This window comes from Phalacrocorax aristotelis, chromosome 18, assembly GCF_949628215.1.
Source record: "Phalacrocorax aristotelis chromosome 18, bGulAri2.1, whole genome shotgun sequence".
In the NCBI taxonomy this organism is placed as follows: domain Eukaryota; kingdom Metazoa; phylum Chordata; class Aves; order Suliformes; family Phalacrocoracidae; genus Phalacrocorax; species Phalacrocorax aristotelis.
Window position 1 is genome coordinate 12,098,865 of NC_134293.1, and position 13,509 is coordinate 12,112,373.

Sequence of the window (13,509 nt, forward strand, 5' to 3'; positions counted from 1 at the left end):
GTCTTTCCACTTGCGGCTCTGACCAGAGCAGCCGGATCTCCCTCGCCATTGCAGAGGCAGCTCTGAAATGCAAAGCCATGCTCGCAAGGCCGAGCACTTGACATGCACGCTTGCAATAGGTACGACCTTAAAGCTACCGGCAGCGCGGAGAGGATGCGTGGGCACAGCCACAATGAAACGTGCAAGCGTGCCCAGCTGTTCCGTGGCTGTGGCAACGACCGAAGGGCCGTTACGGGTCTCTGAGCGCTCATCTGGCTTTGCACCAACAGGACCCTGCAGCACACTCCACTCGCTTATGTCTGAATGAGTTCTTTAGGGTGCACTTACGTTTTACTTCAAAATCCTTTTGCCCCTTCGGTTTAAGGAGCAGGAATGGCAAAATACTGCGCGTCAACACAAGCCCCTGGCTTTTAAAACAAAAAGAGGGTAACATTGCAAAGAGATGAGTTGCATATTGTAGATCTTAAACACAGCAATCAACTTTGTACAGCTGTGACAGTGACATTATGGCGTTAAAGCAGACTAAGGCAATAAATAAAATTGATGCGTATTTAATAACCACATGCCTGATTCTTCCTTTACTTGGGTTTTTACACAAGGGTAATCAAGGCTAATTTCTATTGGCTTAAATAAGAGAATAGGGTCCCACAGAGTTACACCACTGTAAGATACTCATGTAAATGGGAATAAGTATTAAGCCTTTCAAGAATCTAAATCTCTATCCACTCCACCCCACGAGCCTCTCCGGAGCAACAGGGGATTAGCTACATTCATTTTAAACGAATGTTATTTATCTCAAGTATTTAACCAGGAAATCCAGCTGAGATGAGCCTCATTTTCTGGCGTATGCTTTCCAGTATGTCTTGTAATAATTTTTTTTGTTTTTGTTTATTCGCTTTGAGCAGGACCCGGTCTTTGCCTTTTTAACCTATCACATGTGGGTTTTGAGAAAAAAAAATGCTAAGCCCTATCCACATGCTGAATAGATTCTTCAATATGCTTCATTCTCAAAAAACACAAGAAATCACTTTCAATCAAAAATATCAAGTCTTTTGGGGAAAATTCCCAGGTCACGGACGCCGTGTGAACACCACAGCTGGACTCAAGGCCAGTTACACGCTGGCAGGAGGTTTTGTCCAAGTGCGGATCAATCCACAGGGTGCAGGAAAGGCAATACCAACAGCAACGATGAGTGCCAGATGTGAACACACCGCAACCCCACCTGTCTTCCTTTGGGTCAGAATTTAACTCCTACCTTTAGGGACTATTGTACCAAGCACCACTTCGAATGCCGTGGGGTTCTATCTACGTGATCACTCTGCTTACGTACACTTTGCCTGCACAATCGCAAACTGCCAGGCTTTGGAGGGGGACACGATGCAGCCCCTCTTCTGCTGCTGTTCTTTGCTGAGAAGATCTGCTTGTCTTTTATTCCAGAGAAGTCAAAAGTCGCAGGGACAGAGACCCCGGCTCCTTGCTTCACCCCACAGGTGCACAGGCAGAAGCAACGAAGGACCACGAAGCATTCTTGACGCCGGTTTGCTCAACAGCGGAGCTCAGACACCCCTGAAACCACCGCAGCAGCCACCTGCACCAGCAATCCTTCCGTAAGAGAAGGCTGATCTCATGGGTAGGGCGTCGGACAAGAGCTTTGCAAGCCAGGATTAAAGAAGATCAGATGGGAGCAAGCTGTCCACAGAGCGCACAGCTGAACGCGAAGGAGGCTAACCGCCTCATTTAGTGAGGTCAGACCACGGGGTAAGGGTCCGAGTGCAGGCACAGCAGCAACACAAACATCTCCAGCAGCACGGGGGGCACACCACCCCACCAGCAACCAACCGACACTTCAGAGAAGGACAGCCAAGGAAGGAAGCCATCCTTAAGAGGACATCCCCTCTGTCAGCCTGTCCCCTCGGCACTCGGCTGGACTCTCGCTACCCCGCAGCAGCGCAGCTCGTTGATCATCAGCCACTCCAGAACACGCTGCTGACTCCTTCTGGCCAAGGAAAGGGAAAAATTTGCTCCACGCTTGAGATGAGAAACCCTGTAATCCCCTCACATTTCAAAGTCACACAAGAGAGTGCAGCGAGGGGAGAAAGCCACTGCGCCTCCCTACTGAGCCAAATCTGCCACACTTTAGGAACTCTGCTTAGCAGGAACTGGCAGATGAAACTATGCAAAACAAATAAGGTCACTGACTGGGCTAATACTTTATTTAACGCGAGCTACCTGTCCTCTGCACAGCACCCCGTGCCCACCTTTTAGAACATTACACTTGCTCCAAAGAGGCAAGGAAGAAAGGCGACTGTTAAAAAACCCCTCCTCGGACATAAAAGCATTTCATATAAAAACCTGTGAGCAAGGCCTTTAAATAGACCCTAAGTTGGACAAAACACACCCTAGGGCCAAGCAAATCCCCTGCTCCAGGGAAGCCATCACAGAACTTTGTGGCTTTTTAAAGGGATGGAAATGCCATTTAAACCCCGAACGTTGTGCCAGCACAGAGTTGCACCATTTGTTTCAAACAGCGATTAACATCAGTTCAGCTCCTGCTGCAAATGGGTGCTCCCGCAACACCGCTCACAAGGAGCGCTTTGTGCTTCAGGAATATGAACCCTGCGCTTTCCTGGCCTCGAAATTAAGATAACAGGACAGCGCAGCTCTATTTAGAAGCTCGATTAAATGGAAAAAAATGGAGACTATTTCAGAGCCTGCTGGTGAATGAGGTGGAGCAGCACCCTGACAATTCATTTCTGCTGCTGAAGCTGAAGAAGAATTAGTGGGTTTTCTTGTACTCGGTTGCTCGCCTCTGTCTTGCGGGGCTTAGCTGCTGTCAGACTTGCTGTATGGTTTTGAGAGCTTTGGAAAATTGTCCTCCCTCCACTAGACTAGAAACAAAGAGCAAACTGTAGAAGATGATTTCGGACTTTAGAGTATACAGATCGCAATGAGGTTGTGAAATGCCGGACCGTGGTTTGCAATGAGAGCTGTAAGCAGGGAAGGGGAGACCTTCCGCATCACTCCCCGCGTAAGTACAGCAACTAGCAGAGACGGGGCAGAGATCTGCATCCTTTGAAAAGGCTTAAACGTGAGTTTCACTGTGTCCCTGACTACTGTTCTTGGGATTGGAAAGATGAGAGATTTTCCACGTGCCAACTACAGACTGCTTTTGTGGCCACAGTATAGGCACAACGCCAAACCATTCATGGAATAAGAAACTGAGGCATGAGATGGCCTGTCCCTTAGCTTGAAGGCACCATCATCTGACAAGGATCAGCACCCTGGTTGACACTTCTGTCCTCTAGAGCTTGCAGAACTTCACTTACCTGCTGGAATAGTTCTGAAAAAATGACATTTAGATCAAAGCAGCCCACTTGCAAATCTAATTAAGTAACATTAAACAGCACACACCTTTTTTTTTTTTTTTTTTGAGAAAAAAACCACCAAACTGCAAACTTACACTCTTATCAGTCCACAAAAAGACCCAAATCCACCCAACAGCACATGGCCAGCAGGCGCCAGGTGCACCCCTCTGCCTTCCTCATCCTGCAACCCCTTTGAACCCCCTTTGCAGCCAGAGCTGGCAGGCGCGCGAGCGATGCTGAACGCCCAGACACACTACCGTGCTACGTGGTTTTTGGGAGTGTCGTACAGCCCCTCTCTGCCTCGGCAGGAGCCTGTCCCAGCCAGAAGAGTGCCAGGAGTACATCTATGGCCACCTCTTTTCTCACTTATTCCCCTGGCAGGCCGAGGCATGATTTTGCCAGGGAAGAGCAAGAGGGAGAGCTGAGCTCCACGCTGCTGGGAAACCACAGCTGCACGGCTGAATCCTTCCCCAGGCAGAGGGGAGAGCAGCCCTCTGCCTTGGAGGAGGCAGATGTTCGTCCTGGAGAGCGCTCAGGGGAATCTGCACTCAGAAACATTGATTAACTTACACCTGACTTGTTTTACTAATTAAAGCTGCTACACATGACAGAGCAGCCTAAGCAGCACGTACACTGACAGCCTCACACTGCACACCGGCGTGCACACTCATCTCTGCCCTCCTCCCACACTGGAAGAACGGAGCTTGTACTATCAGGCTCCAGTAAGAAAGCCAGGAGATGCAAGGTGGGAAGGGTCCCATAGGAGCACTCCTTCCACTAGATTTTACCTGAGGAATATAAAACAGTCTGATACACATTGTAAAACTGAGTTTTTTCCCCAAACCATATACAAAAATCTTATTTTGTATTAAGCTATCAACTTCAGCAGCACATTCAGAAAGAAAGCGCTCGCTACCAATAATATCAAAACCTTTGGGTTTTATTTCATAAGGACATTGCAGCAAACTCCAGGTTTTTCCTTCAAACCAGCAGTAAATAAAGATTTTTTAAAAAGGGAAGAAAGAAAAGAGAAAAGAGAAAAGACAAAGTCCAGAAGTAAGAGAGGTGCAAAAATACAGACCTGAGGTAAATGTGCTGGTCCGCAGGGGAGTTGCTGGATGGAATTGCCGATAGTGATGCCTTACAGAGCACTCTGTAATGTACCTTTTTTTACATTTTCTATATACTACATTGATTAATCCCAAGATACAGCACCTCCTGCCCCACTGTATCTCACATGCTCCTGTTAGTAGCTCTTCCAGTCCCAGAGGGTAATATTTCCACCTCTTTTGCACAGCCTGACAAATACCACATCAGTAGGCCAGACGTTATCGCCTTTTCCCCCAGCAGAGTTTGAGACCAGGACGGGAAGAATACCACCATGAACTACCCGCTTGTCCCAGAATATTTTGTTTAAAGTAATGGTTGACAAAGAAGAAGGAACATCTATTTATCAGTCTCTGCTTTCATAAGAATTACAAAAAAGCCCAGAGGGTTATGATTCTGTGGAGCAGAAATTGATGCTGGCTGGTACAAAGCTTGCACTGAAGACTGCTCCAAATGTACACATAAGATATTACAAACCTGGCTGCCTAACTTCAAAAGCAAGAGATAAGTTCCTCATGCATCACCAAAGTCTTTGGAAGAACTGAATTTACTTATGTAAGTTTAAGACTGTTCTGGGGTGGAGAATAGAGAGGAAAAAAGTAAAATACGAATGGAAAAAAATAAGGTAGCTCTGTGCAGCTCACCTTGACCTCGATGAAGTCTGGTTTACCGAGGGATATCAGGTCAGCATAGGCTTTGAGTTCATCCACGTTCCAAGCTTTCACCAGCGTCAGCCTATAAACAGTGCGCTGTTGCTGCAACAAAGGAAAAACCCCATTAGTAACACATTCTGACACAGGGAGGATGGTCCATCCTTCCACACAGCTTTAAACTGGGTGGGGGGATATCATTAATTTTTTTCAAGAACCCAGGGCTAAAACAAACCAGACCCTAACCAGGAGTCACCTCACTTGTTCTTTCAGGAAAGCTACTCCACAGATCTGTGAGCTGAGCCACCTTTTGCCATACAAAGACTTGTCTTCCCTCTATATATCTAAAGCAGTTTGGTTTTACAGGAGTTTTAACTTAACAGGAAAATAATCAGGAAGTTTCTCTCTCTGATTTGCTTCCCCAGGCATAAAATCTCACCATTAGTTGCTACACAGATATTTTTATTTCCTCCAGCTGGATCACTGGCACTGGTGACTTCTGGACAGATGAACAAGAATAGACAGACCATTGTCTGCGAACTCGTCCAGCACATTAGGTACAATATCACAGAGAAAAGGCTCTCCTGTGATCAGTTACGCAGAACATTTTATTGGAAGCACAAAGTGACAATTAAAATCACAACCTGGAAACACTGAAAATACCCGCCTTACGACCTAGCCTTATAAAAAGTGTGGTGCAAACCATTAGGAACAAAACACAGTGGCTGCAGAGCTACCAACTACAAGAGCGGCATCCAACCCTCACTGCCCTGGATTGCAGCTGGATTTCTGCCTGGCAGCAACCCTGCACGACCTGTCCTCTCCGGCCCGCAGCTCCTCATCACCCCAGTGCTTCTCCAGGATGCCCAGACCCGACTTATTTCTGTGCACAGTGGCAGCCGGCACTCTGACGACTTCTTTCCTTGGAGTTGTTCTGATTTTACCCTCTAAAGGTTGCTCACCAAAGAAGTTCCTGGTAACAGAAGGACTTCTACGATCAGTTTAAGCACTTGGCCATGGAACAATTCCAGTCTTACTGCTTACATCTGCTTGTTTCCACCTCTCCCCTCTCCTCCCCTTCATCATCCACTAATGTTTTATTTCACTTATCTCTGGAATTTATTTATAGAGCAATTTTCGTGCATTTTTTTTTTCAATTACCTCATTTTCCTTCCCTGGCACACTCTAGACTGTAAAATGTGAGAAAACCACCAGTTTAGCCAGAGCGAAAGGGCACCATAACAAATCCACAGCAACCCAAGGCTCCACGGCTAGGACCAGGCTGTATCCCAGGGCTGGGACTTCCCTGCACAGCAAGGGCTGGAATCAAATTCTCCTGCTCCAGGAAGTCCAGGCTTACACTCAGGCTGAGTCAAGAGATTCTCCCTTACCCATCACCCATGATGCGCCCATGGCACAAGGTTACCTGAACTTCAACGCCATGTGTGGGAAGCATACACACTATTCAGTTTACTGCATTTTTCAACCTACAATTATAAGCTAGTGAAGAGATCTGCTACTGAACTGAACTTCCCATCACTAAACCTCAGACCGTTTTCCCCTGCGATACCTCTGACAGCACCCGCTGGCCAGGGGCAAAGCAGGGACAGATCCCTGGAGCCCGAGTCCCAGTCCAAGGCTATTAAAAAATTCATGCTATTACTCCTCCCCAGAAGAAAAACGATGCTTGCCAGTACCAATCCCCAGCCTAGCCACATTTTACTTCTTCAGAGCCTCTGATCTACAGGCCACATAGGTGAATTTTGCCTTCTGTATAAAAACAAAACATCACTTACCCAAAACACATTTCTATGTTTTCCACAGGGGGGAAAAAGATTTCTACACCAGTTTGGTATGGAAACATTCCGGATTATTTACTGACAAATAACTAGAGGACAAAAATAAAAACCAGGAGCATCTTCTTCCTCCTGCCAACATCTGAACACAGCCTGGGGCAGGTCTTTAGGGCGCATATGTACAGGGAACTAAACCCAGTGCAGGCAGAAGCATCCCAACACACTCACTGCCTGCTGCCTGTCGTCTTGGGAACCTAAAGCACCAGGTAAACCTGCAGAATTCTCCAGGGGATAAACACAAGTGAGGATTCGATACCTACAAGGAGTCAGTGCTTTGAGGAAATAATTAAAGGTAGAGCTTCTTTTAAAAAAAAAAAAAACCCTGTGGAAAGTAACCTTAAAGAATTGAGAGCATGATTATCGAAGGCCAAATATTACAAGAATTAAAATAGCTAGCCTCTACTTTACCCGTAGCATATAAGCACATATTTAAGAGCAAGAGCCGGTTATGATTTAAATGCACTGGCAAAAGAAAGGTTCAGGCCAAGAGACGACAGGCAAGTATGAAATCAACAGTTAATTACTAAAGAGAAAAATAATGAAGGAACTAATAAAAAAAATAAACGCATCATTTACCATATAACAGGGAAAGAAGAAAGCAGAGGGAAAACGTCTAACGAGAAAAAAACTCCAATACATACAGGTCTATCAATCGTCTGAAGTGATTAGATACCCAATTAATCGAGAAATGTCTCCCCAAAGGTCAGCTCACAGTGGTAAACAAATGCAGGCAGCTTCAAGGCAACAGTAAATAAAAATCAAAGGCTGCTGATCCAGCCCCACTCCTCAGACTGGGGTCAGGTCGCCAGTGCAACCCCTGGAGCAGGGAGCTCACCACAAAGTGAAGCCTTTAGGGGTGTCTCTTTTTTTTGGCAGGATGGTTTTGTGCTCAAATTAAGAGCAGATTTCTGGATGTCTCTGTTGTGCATAGAAAACGTAGCTTGGCAGGGAGCACAAAGCGAGCGGGACAGCGCAGCCTGTGAAATCCAGCACGAGCAGCATCGCCACTGCTGGCTGGATCCTCAGCACCAGCGGAGGACCTAGAAAAAGGGAAAAAGAGAAGAGAACCTCAAGCTTAACACAGAGAAATAAAATACAGGAAAATCCATTTATGGAATGAAAGTCTTAAAAAATGCACTTGATCTTCAGCCAGCAGATACTTACTATTTGGGGAACTTGAACACGACAGACATAATGGGAGACTGGACGAGACAGAAACTGGCCTCAGGTGCTGGAACTAAGGGTAGTGAATGATATCAATAGATATATGGAAAGCTCCTATAGACTCATGAAAAACATTTATACCTAGCCCAAGCACGAGGCGGATCGACTAGAGCTTTGCACATCACGTCTGCTGAGCAGCGAAGGCAAGATCTTTAGGTAATTGAAGTGCTGGCAGTTCAGGGGAGCATCTGCTACTGTGGCAGGCACACGTCTGACCTGTGTCATTTACGGTACCACCACTTTGCTTGGAGCAAGCTTAGAAAATGCCACCAAGCATTCTCCCCAGTTTCAGTTCCTCTACAAGACCTCCAAAATGGTGAAAAACATTTTCTAAAAGCTGGAAAAGACCATTTAAGCAATAAAAAGATGAATAGCACCTTAGCAGCAAAAATTGAAGTCAATGGTTTGGAGGGAGATGACTCTGGGAGTGCCACGCTGGGACTTCAGAGGAGTGCTCTGGGTTTCTGGGGGTCACACTGGTTCACCCCTCCATCCCTGCTGGCAGAAGAATGTGCCAAACACATTACACCCCGCAGGAGACCACACTGGAAGGGACTGCCTGCAGCTCATGTTTCTTGCCAAAATACAGCGGAAGCAATATATTTTATTGAAATCCAAGTCTACGCTATTAAAAAATGGATTAAATCAAATTGCAAAGATTAACATCCGTGATTATTAAAGAAGAACCAAATACACACTTGGTTCTTATTCGCCAATCCTCAGCCCTGCGCTTATGGCCATTGCCGGGACGTCTCTCGCTGGGACAGCTCTCCAGGAGGCAGCAGGGAGGAAGGTTTCTTGCCTGCTCCCACACATGTGGCTCAGTCCCTGCCGATGCAGAAGACAGGGGTCCCCCAGGGTTCATAAACACAGGACTGACCCTATGGAGCCCTGCCTCCCTCTGGGATCACAGGCAGAGCCTCCGGCACTTGTCAACATCTTTTATACGCTCCTGGGTGTTTCCCAAAGCATCCCTGCAACTGCCAGAGCAGATGGGGAAGGTTCAGGGAAGGCCACAAATCACTGACAGCAACTGGAAGAGCCACCCTGCTTCCCAGTGGCTGCCACCCATGCAACGGGAGGTCGCAACATGAAGGCTGGTGGTGGTGTGGTGTGGCGTGGAAAGCTGGCACATAGCCACCAACAGCTGCTTCTGCCTCGGAGCAGGGGGACACGCACAGATATGACCAAAACCCAACCGGACCAGCAAAAGCTTGAAAAAATACAAACATTTGCAAAAAACCTCATGTTGGCAGAGGACAGCCATGTGCCACGACCACCACCAAGCAGCCTGCCAGCCCTCCCTCCCCTTTCTTCTGGCATCTGAAGTCCAGTCACTTGGCAGCTTGCAAGCCAGGGCGAGTGGGGACACCCTTGCCCAGCACGTCTGTGCGTGCAAGTGCTGGGACCATCTCACTTCTTCCTTCTCTAATCTAAAAAAAAATGGATTTTAGGGGCTAATCCCCAATCGCTCTCTGTGCTTTGTTCTTATAACGAACAGTTCCTTCTCTCCTCACTTTGGAACTAGGCTGAGGCACGCAAATACTTTTCCTATGAGAAAAAAATATTTTACACTCATTCTGCAGAGGGACTAAACATAAAAATGCTGCTAAAAAATGGTTCGAAGCTGAGGCTGACAGGCTGAACACACGAGGAGCGCCGGCAGAGCTGAGTAAATGCAACACTGCAACAGCAGCTTTGCAGAGAGGATGCAACCGTATCAGTTCACTTTTATCACAATATTTCCTAACATACATTAAGTACAACGCTTCAGCGAGTGTTTCTCCTTACGGCAATGAATGCCTGAACGAAGGGAGGGGCTTTCTCCTCTTTAAATCTCATTTTTAATACTCTCCAATATACATCCTAGATCATTTTAGAAGTCTAGCTTTAAAGTTCAAGTACTTCATAAAACTAAAACTGCTGTAAGCGCATTAAAAGGGCCTCTCTCCCCATCGGGCAGCACTAACTGACAAGTCAGAACTGCAGCCCACGTGTATTATCCATCACTTCAGTAACTGAACTATCACAAAAACTGTATTAACTAATCATGACTGGCGGCAAAAGAAGCAGGTAAAGAAACTAAAATACTGCCAAAGGGACACAGAGAAAAAAGGTAGAAAAATCAGAAATTAATATTGCAGCTGAAGAAACCTCTTTCCAGAGGGGAGCGTTTCAAGCATGGTCTGAGCAGAGAGAAAAACCACTTTTTTTTGAAGTGGTAGAAGGGACAGATGAAAATGACTAAGGGCCTAATACCACAAAATGTTATATACAAGTAATCCTTACAGACTGCTGGCAGTACAAATAGACAATCCTGTTTTATTAATGCATTATTTGTATTTGGTTGTACAATAGGGCCCCGGGAGATCCTCTAATAGGCACTGAAAAACAAGAAATAAGAGCTTAAGGCCTGAGAATTTAATGATCTAAACCATCAGGATATAAAACCAGACTGCAATGCTTTACGCCCCGTGTTTCCAGGAAAAGCAACCATTATTTCGCTTCAGACAGCCATCAGAGTAACATTAGCGGAAAAGAAAAAGTTAATACGATAATGAGCCTTTCGAAAGGGTGAAAGTTGAGGGCGTGGAACCGCACCTATTTTATGCCAAAAAGCTCTTTGTGCAGCTGATGATCAGCCTCCCAGGAAGGGGCAGCTCCAGGGCCCAGCAGGGCCGCGCATGCCTGTTGTGCGGTGATGGAAAATCGGAGATGGGAAAGAAAACAGGAGAATGAGCCCTCATAAACAACCACCTGGTGGGGGAATTAAAGAGGATGGAGACAGACCCTTCCCAGCAATACCCAGGGAAAGGACAAGAGGCAAAGGGCACAGGCTGAGGCACAGAAAATTGCCTTTTTAAATGAAATTTCTACAGGGAGGGTAACTAAACCCCAGAAGGGGTTGCCTGGAGAGGCTGAGGAGTCTCAATGCTTGGAGATACTCCGCACTCAACCTACCGAGTTGATCCTGCTTTGAATAGGCAGGTTGGACTAGAGGATCTCCAGAGATGCCTTCCCACCTTGACAGCTCCCATCCTGCCCACCTAGCATCTGCAGATCTTTGTCAAGTGCCTTTCAGGAGGAGAGCCACGGGCAGCATGCAGACCACCCCCACGAAAAAGGATAACAAGCAGCAGCTTTTCGAGAACGTTCCCTTAGATTAGGCGAGCATCAGCACAAAACAATTTGGGAGGGCAACAGACAGTACATGCTGCAACCAAGCAGCCTACTTACAGCCGGAGCGGGAGCCCTCCCTCCCATCAGATCATAATCGCAGGAGATTAAATAAGCAGCAATTCAGAGCCCAATGAAGAGCTGGGAGCACAGAGAGAAGAGCAGTTGAGTATGTGGAAACAAATCTATTTAAGGCTGGGGAAATCAGAATAACTTTTAAAGTAATACCATGAAAAACATGGAGTTCACGGGAGCAGTTATATGGCACGATGCCTGCAGGTCTGCATGGAAAGCGGGGCGCATTCTCACTCAACACAACCCTCTGCTCTGAGCACTGACCATGCTTACCCAGCCCGGGGAAAAGGAGAGCACTGAGCAGCAATCCTCAGCCTTTGCCTGAGTGCGATCACGGCCAAAGAGCATGCTCTACAAACAGCTGATCACAGAAACAGAATAACTGACTATTAAAGGGTTATTATTTTTTCAGTTGTGAGCACTCGAAAGCCAAATGAAGCCTCTTTGGCTGCACCCCAAGCCCAACCGGTCTGCCACAGCAGACCATTGCGCTGGACTTCTCAATGCTTCTGCTCCAGTCTGCAGCCAAGCAGCAGAAAAGAGCTCCCCTCTGTCTCTGCAAGGTACAGAAGAGCACTGCACGGCTGCAGGTCACAGCGCATTCACCATGCGGGCGAGTAAGGGCTACAGAGGGAGCAGTCAGGCCCTGACGAACATCTCCGCAGCCTCCCAAGAGGCTAAGTAGCATCACTGCTGGGTTCCCTCGGGTGCCCACATATGCTCTGTGCCCCTGGGAGCAGTATCCCTGGACGGCCCCACCCTTCTCTGCCAGGGAATCCCCACTCCGTCCCAAATCTCAGGGGTCAGCAATGCTCTTACTCTTGCCCTTGGTACATCAGTTGACTCAGGAGGAGATGCTGCTCTGACCGAGCACATCATCGTAACGGCAACGAGCACAGGTCACACCATACGCTGAAAGCGCAAAGCCCGTCCTTAAGAGTTGCCAAAACAGCACGTGGAAGGGCCTGTGCTGCTGCTTAAGGACAATCAGCATCGGCTTCTGCGAGTCCTTCACAGCGGGAGATGTTCCTTCAGACTAGTGCACAGCTCTCGGGAGCAAAGGGGCAACGTGGTTCTGTGACCCTGCCCCGTTCCGATGAATTCCTCCAACTCTCAACCCTCAATCTCAGGTGTAAAAGCAGTTAATGGGAGACTTTTTTGTCCTACAACAGGCCACTGAGCATATGGGTAGAAACTGAGCAATTTTATACAAATATCTCTCAACTCCCAAACCTTTGCTCAGGTTATCACAGCAGACTTCTCTAAAATACAGCACATGCAGTTTCTTTGGGATTATATGTGGTAGTTTATCCATTAAAGGCAACTTAATGCAGAATTTTGTCCAAGAAATATCTTAAAAGAAAAAAAAACAACAAAACTATGATAACCACTTTGGCACATACCACACTATGACTTGCTCCCCCAAATCTTTAAAAAAACCTTACTCCTTGGAGGACGCATAAGCCACATTGGTGTTGGCAGCATGCTCAAGAAAGAGGTACTGCCCCTTCTCTCTCATTGAATTCTGAAAACCATGTAAGCACTGTCACCCTTCCCTAACGGGGTCTTACAAATGCAAGCCAACGGGGGCTAGCTCAGCCTTCTGGTTCCCAAACACTTGAGGAGAAAGTAGACTTGAGGATAAAGGAACAAAAAAAAAAACCTAGGGAAACACAGTATTTTTGCTTCAGGCAGCTCTTGCTACAATCCCTGCTACCCCAAAAAGCATTACAGCCCTTGAATGCCAGAACAGGGCACAAGGGGAAGTAAAAAAATAAACTGAAGGGGGTGAGGGAAGGGTACTTATTATTTTAAAAGAAAAAAAAGTGCCATTAAGTGGGCCCGAGATCCTGGTCTCTCAACCAGAAGATAAAAAGTCCAAAAAGTCTCAAGAGAGTCTCGTGCCCTGGTCCCAACACCAGCAGTGCCCCCCGGCCAGAGCTCAAAGTCATGATCGGGACCAGCGACGGGGATGCGGTGCCTTTCCTCCGTCTCCCACAGGGTGGCTGAGATGCGGGTGAAGCCACGGACGAGTCACCAAGCCGCTGCGCTCTT

General features: G+C 47.1%; 1 protein-coding gene across 4 annotated transcripts in view; it reads right to left on the reverse strand.

The window, feature by feature from the left end:
• Nucleotides 1-13,509, reverse strand: part of LOC142066269 (S-adenosyl-L-methionine-dependent tRNA 4-demethylwyosine synthase TYW1-like) — a 108,670-nt gene that overhangs the window by 22,654 nt on the left and 72,507 nt on the right. For all 4 annotated transcript variants that reach the window (XM_075113541.1, XM_075113543.1, XM_075113544.1 and 1 more), the window contains exon 14: nucleotides 5,117-5,227. In XM_075113541.1, coding sequence (XP_074969642.1) covers nucleotides 5,117-5,227 — 111 coding nt within the window. The remainder of the gene's footprint in view (nucleotides 1-5,116; nucleotides 5,228-13,509) is intronic.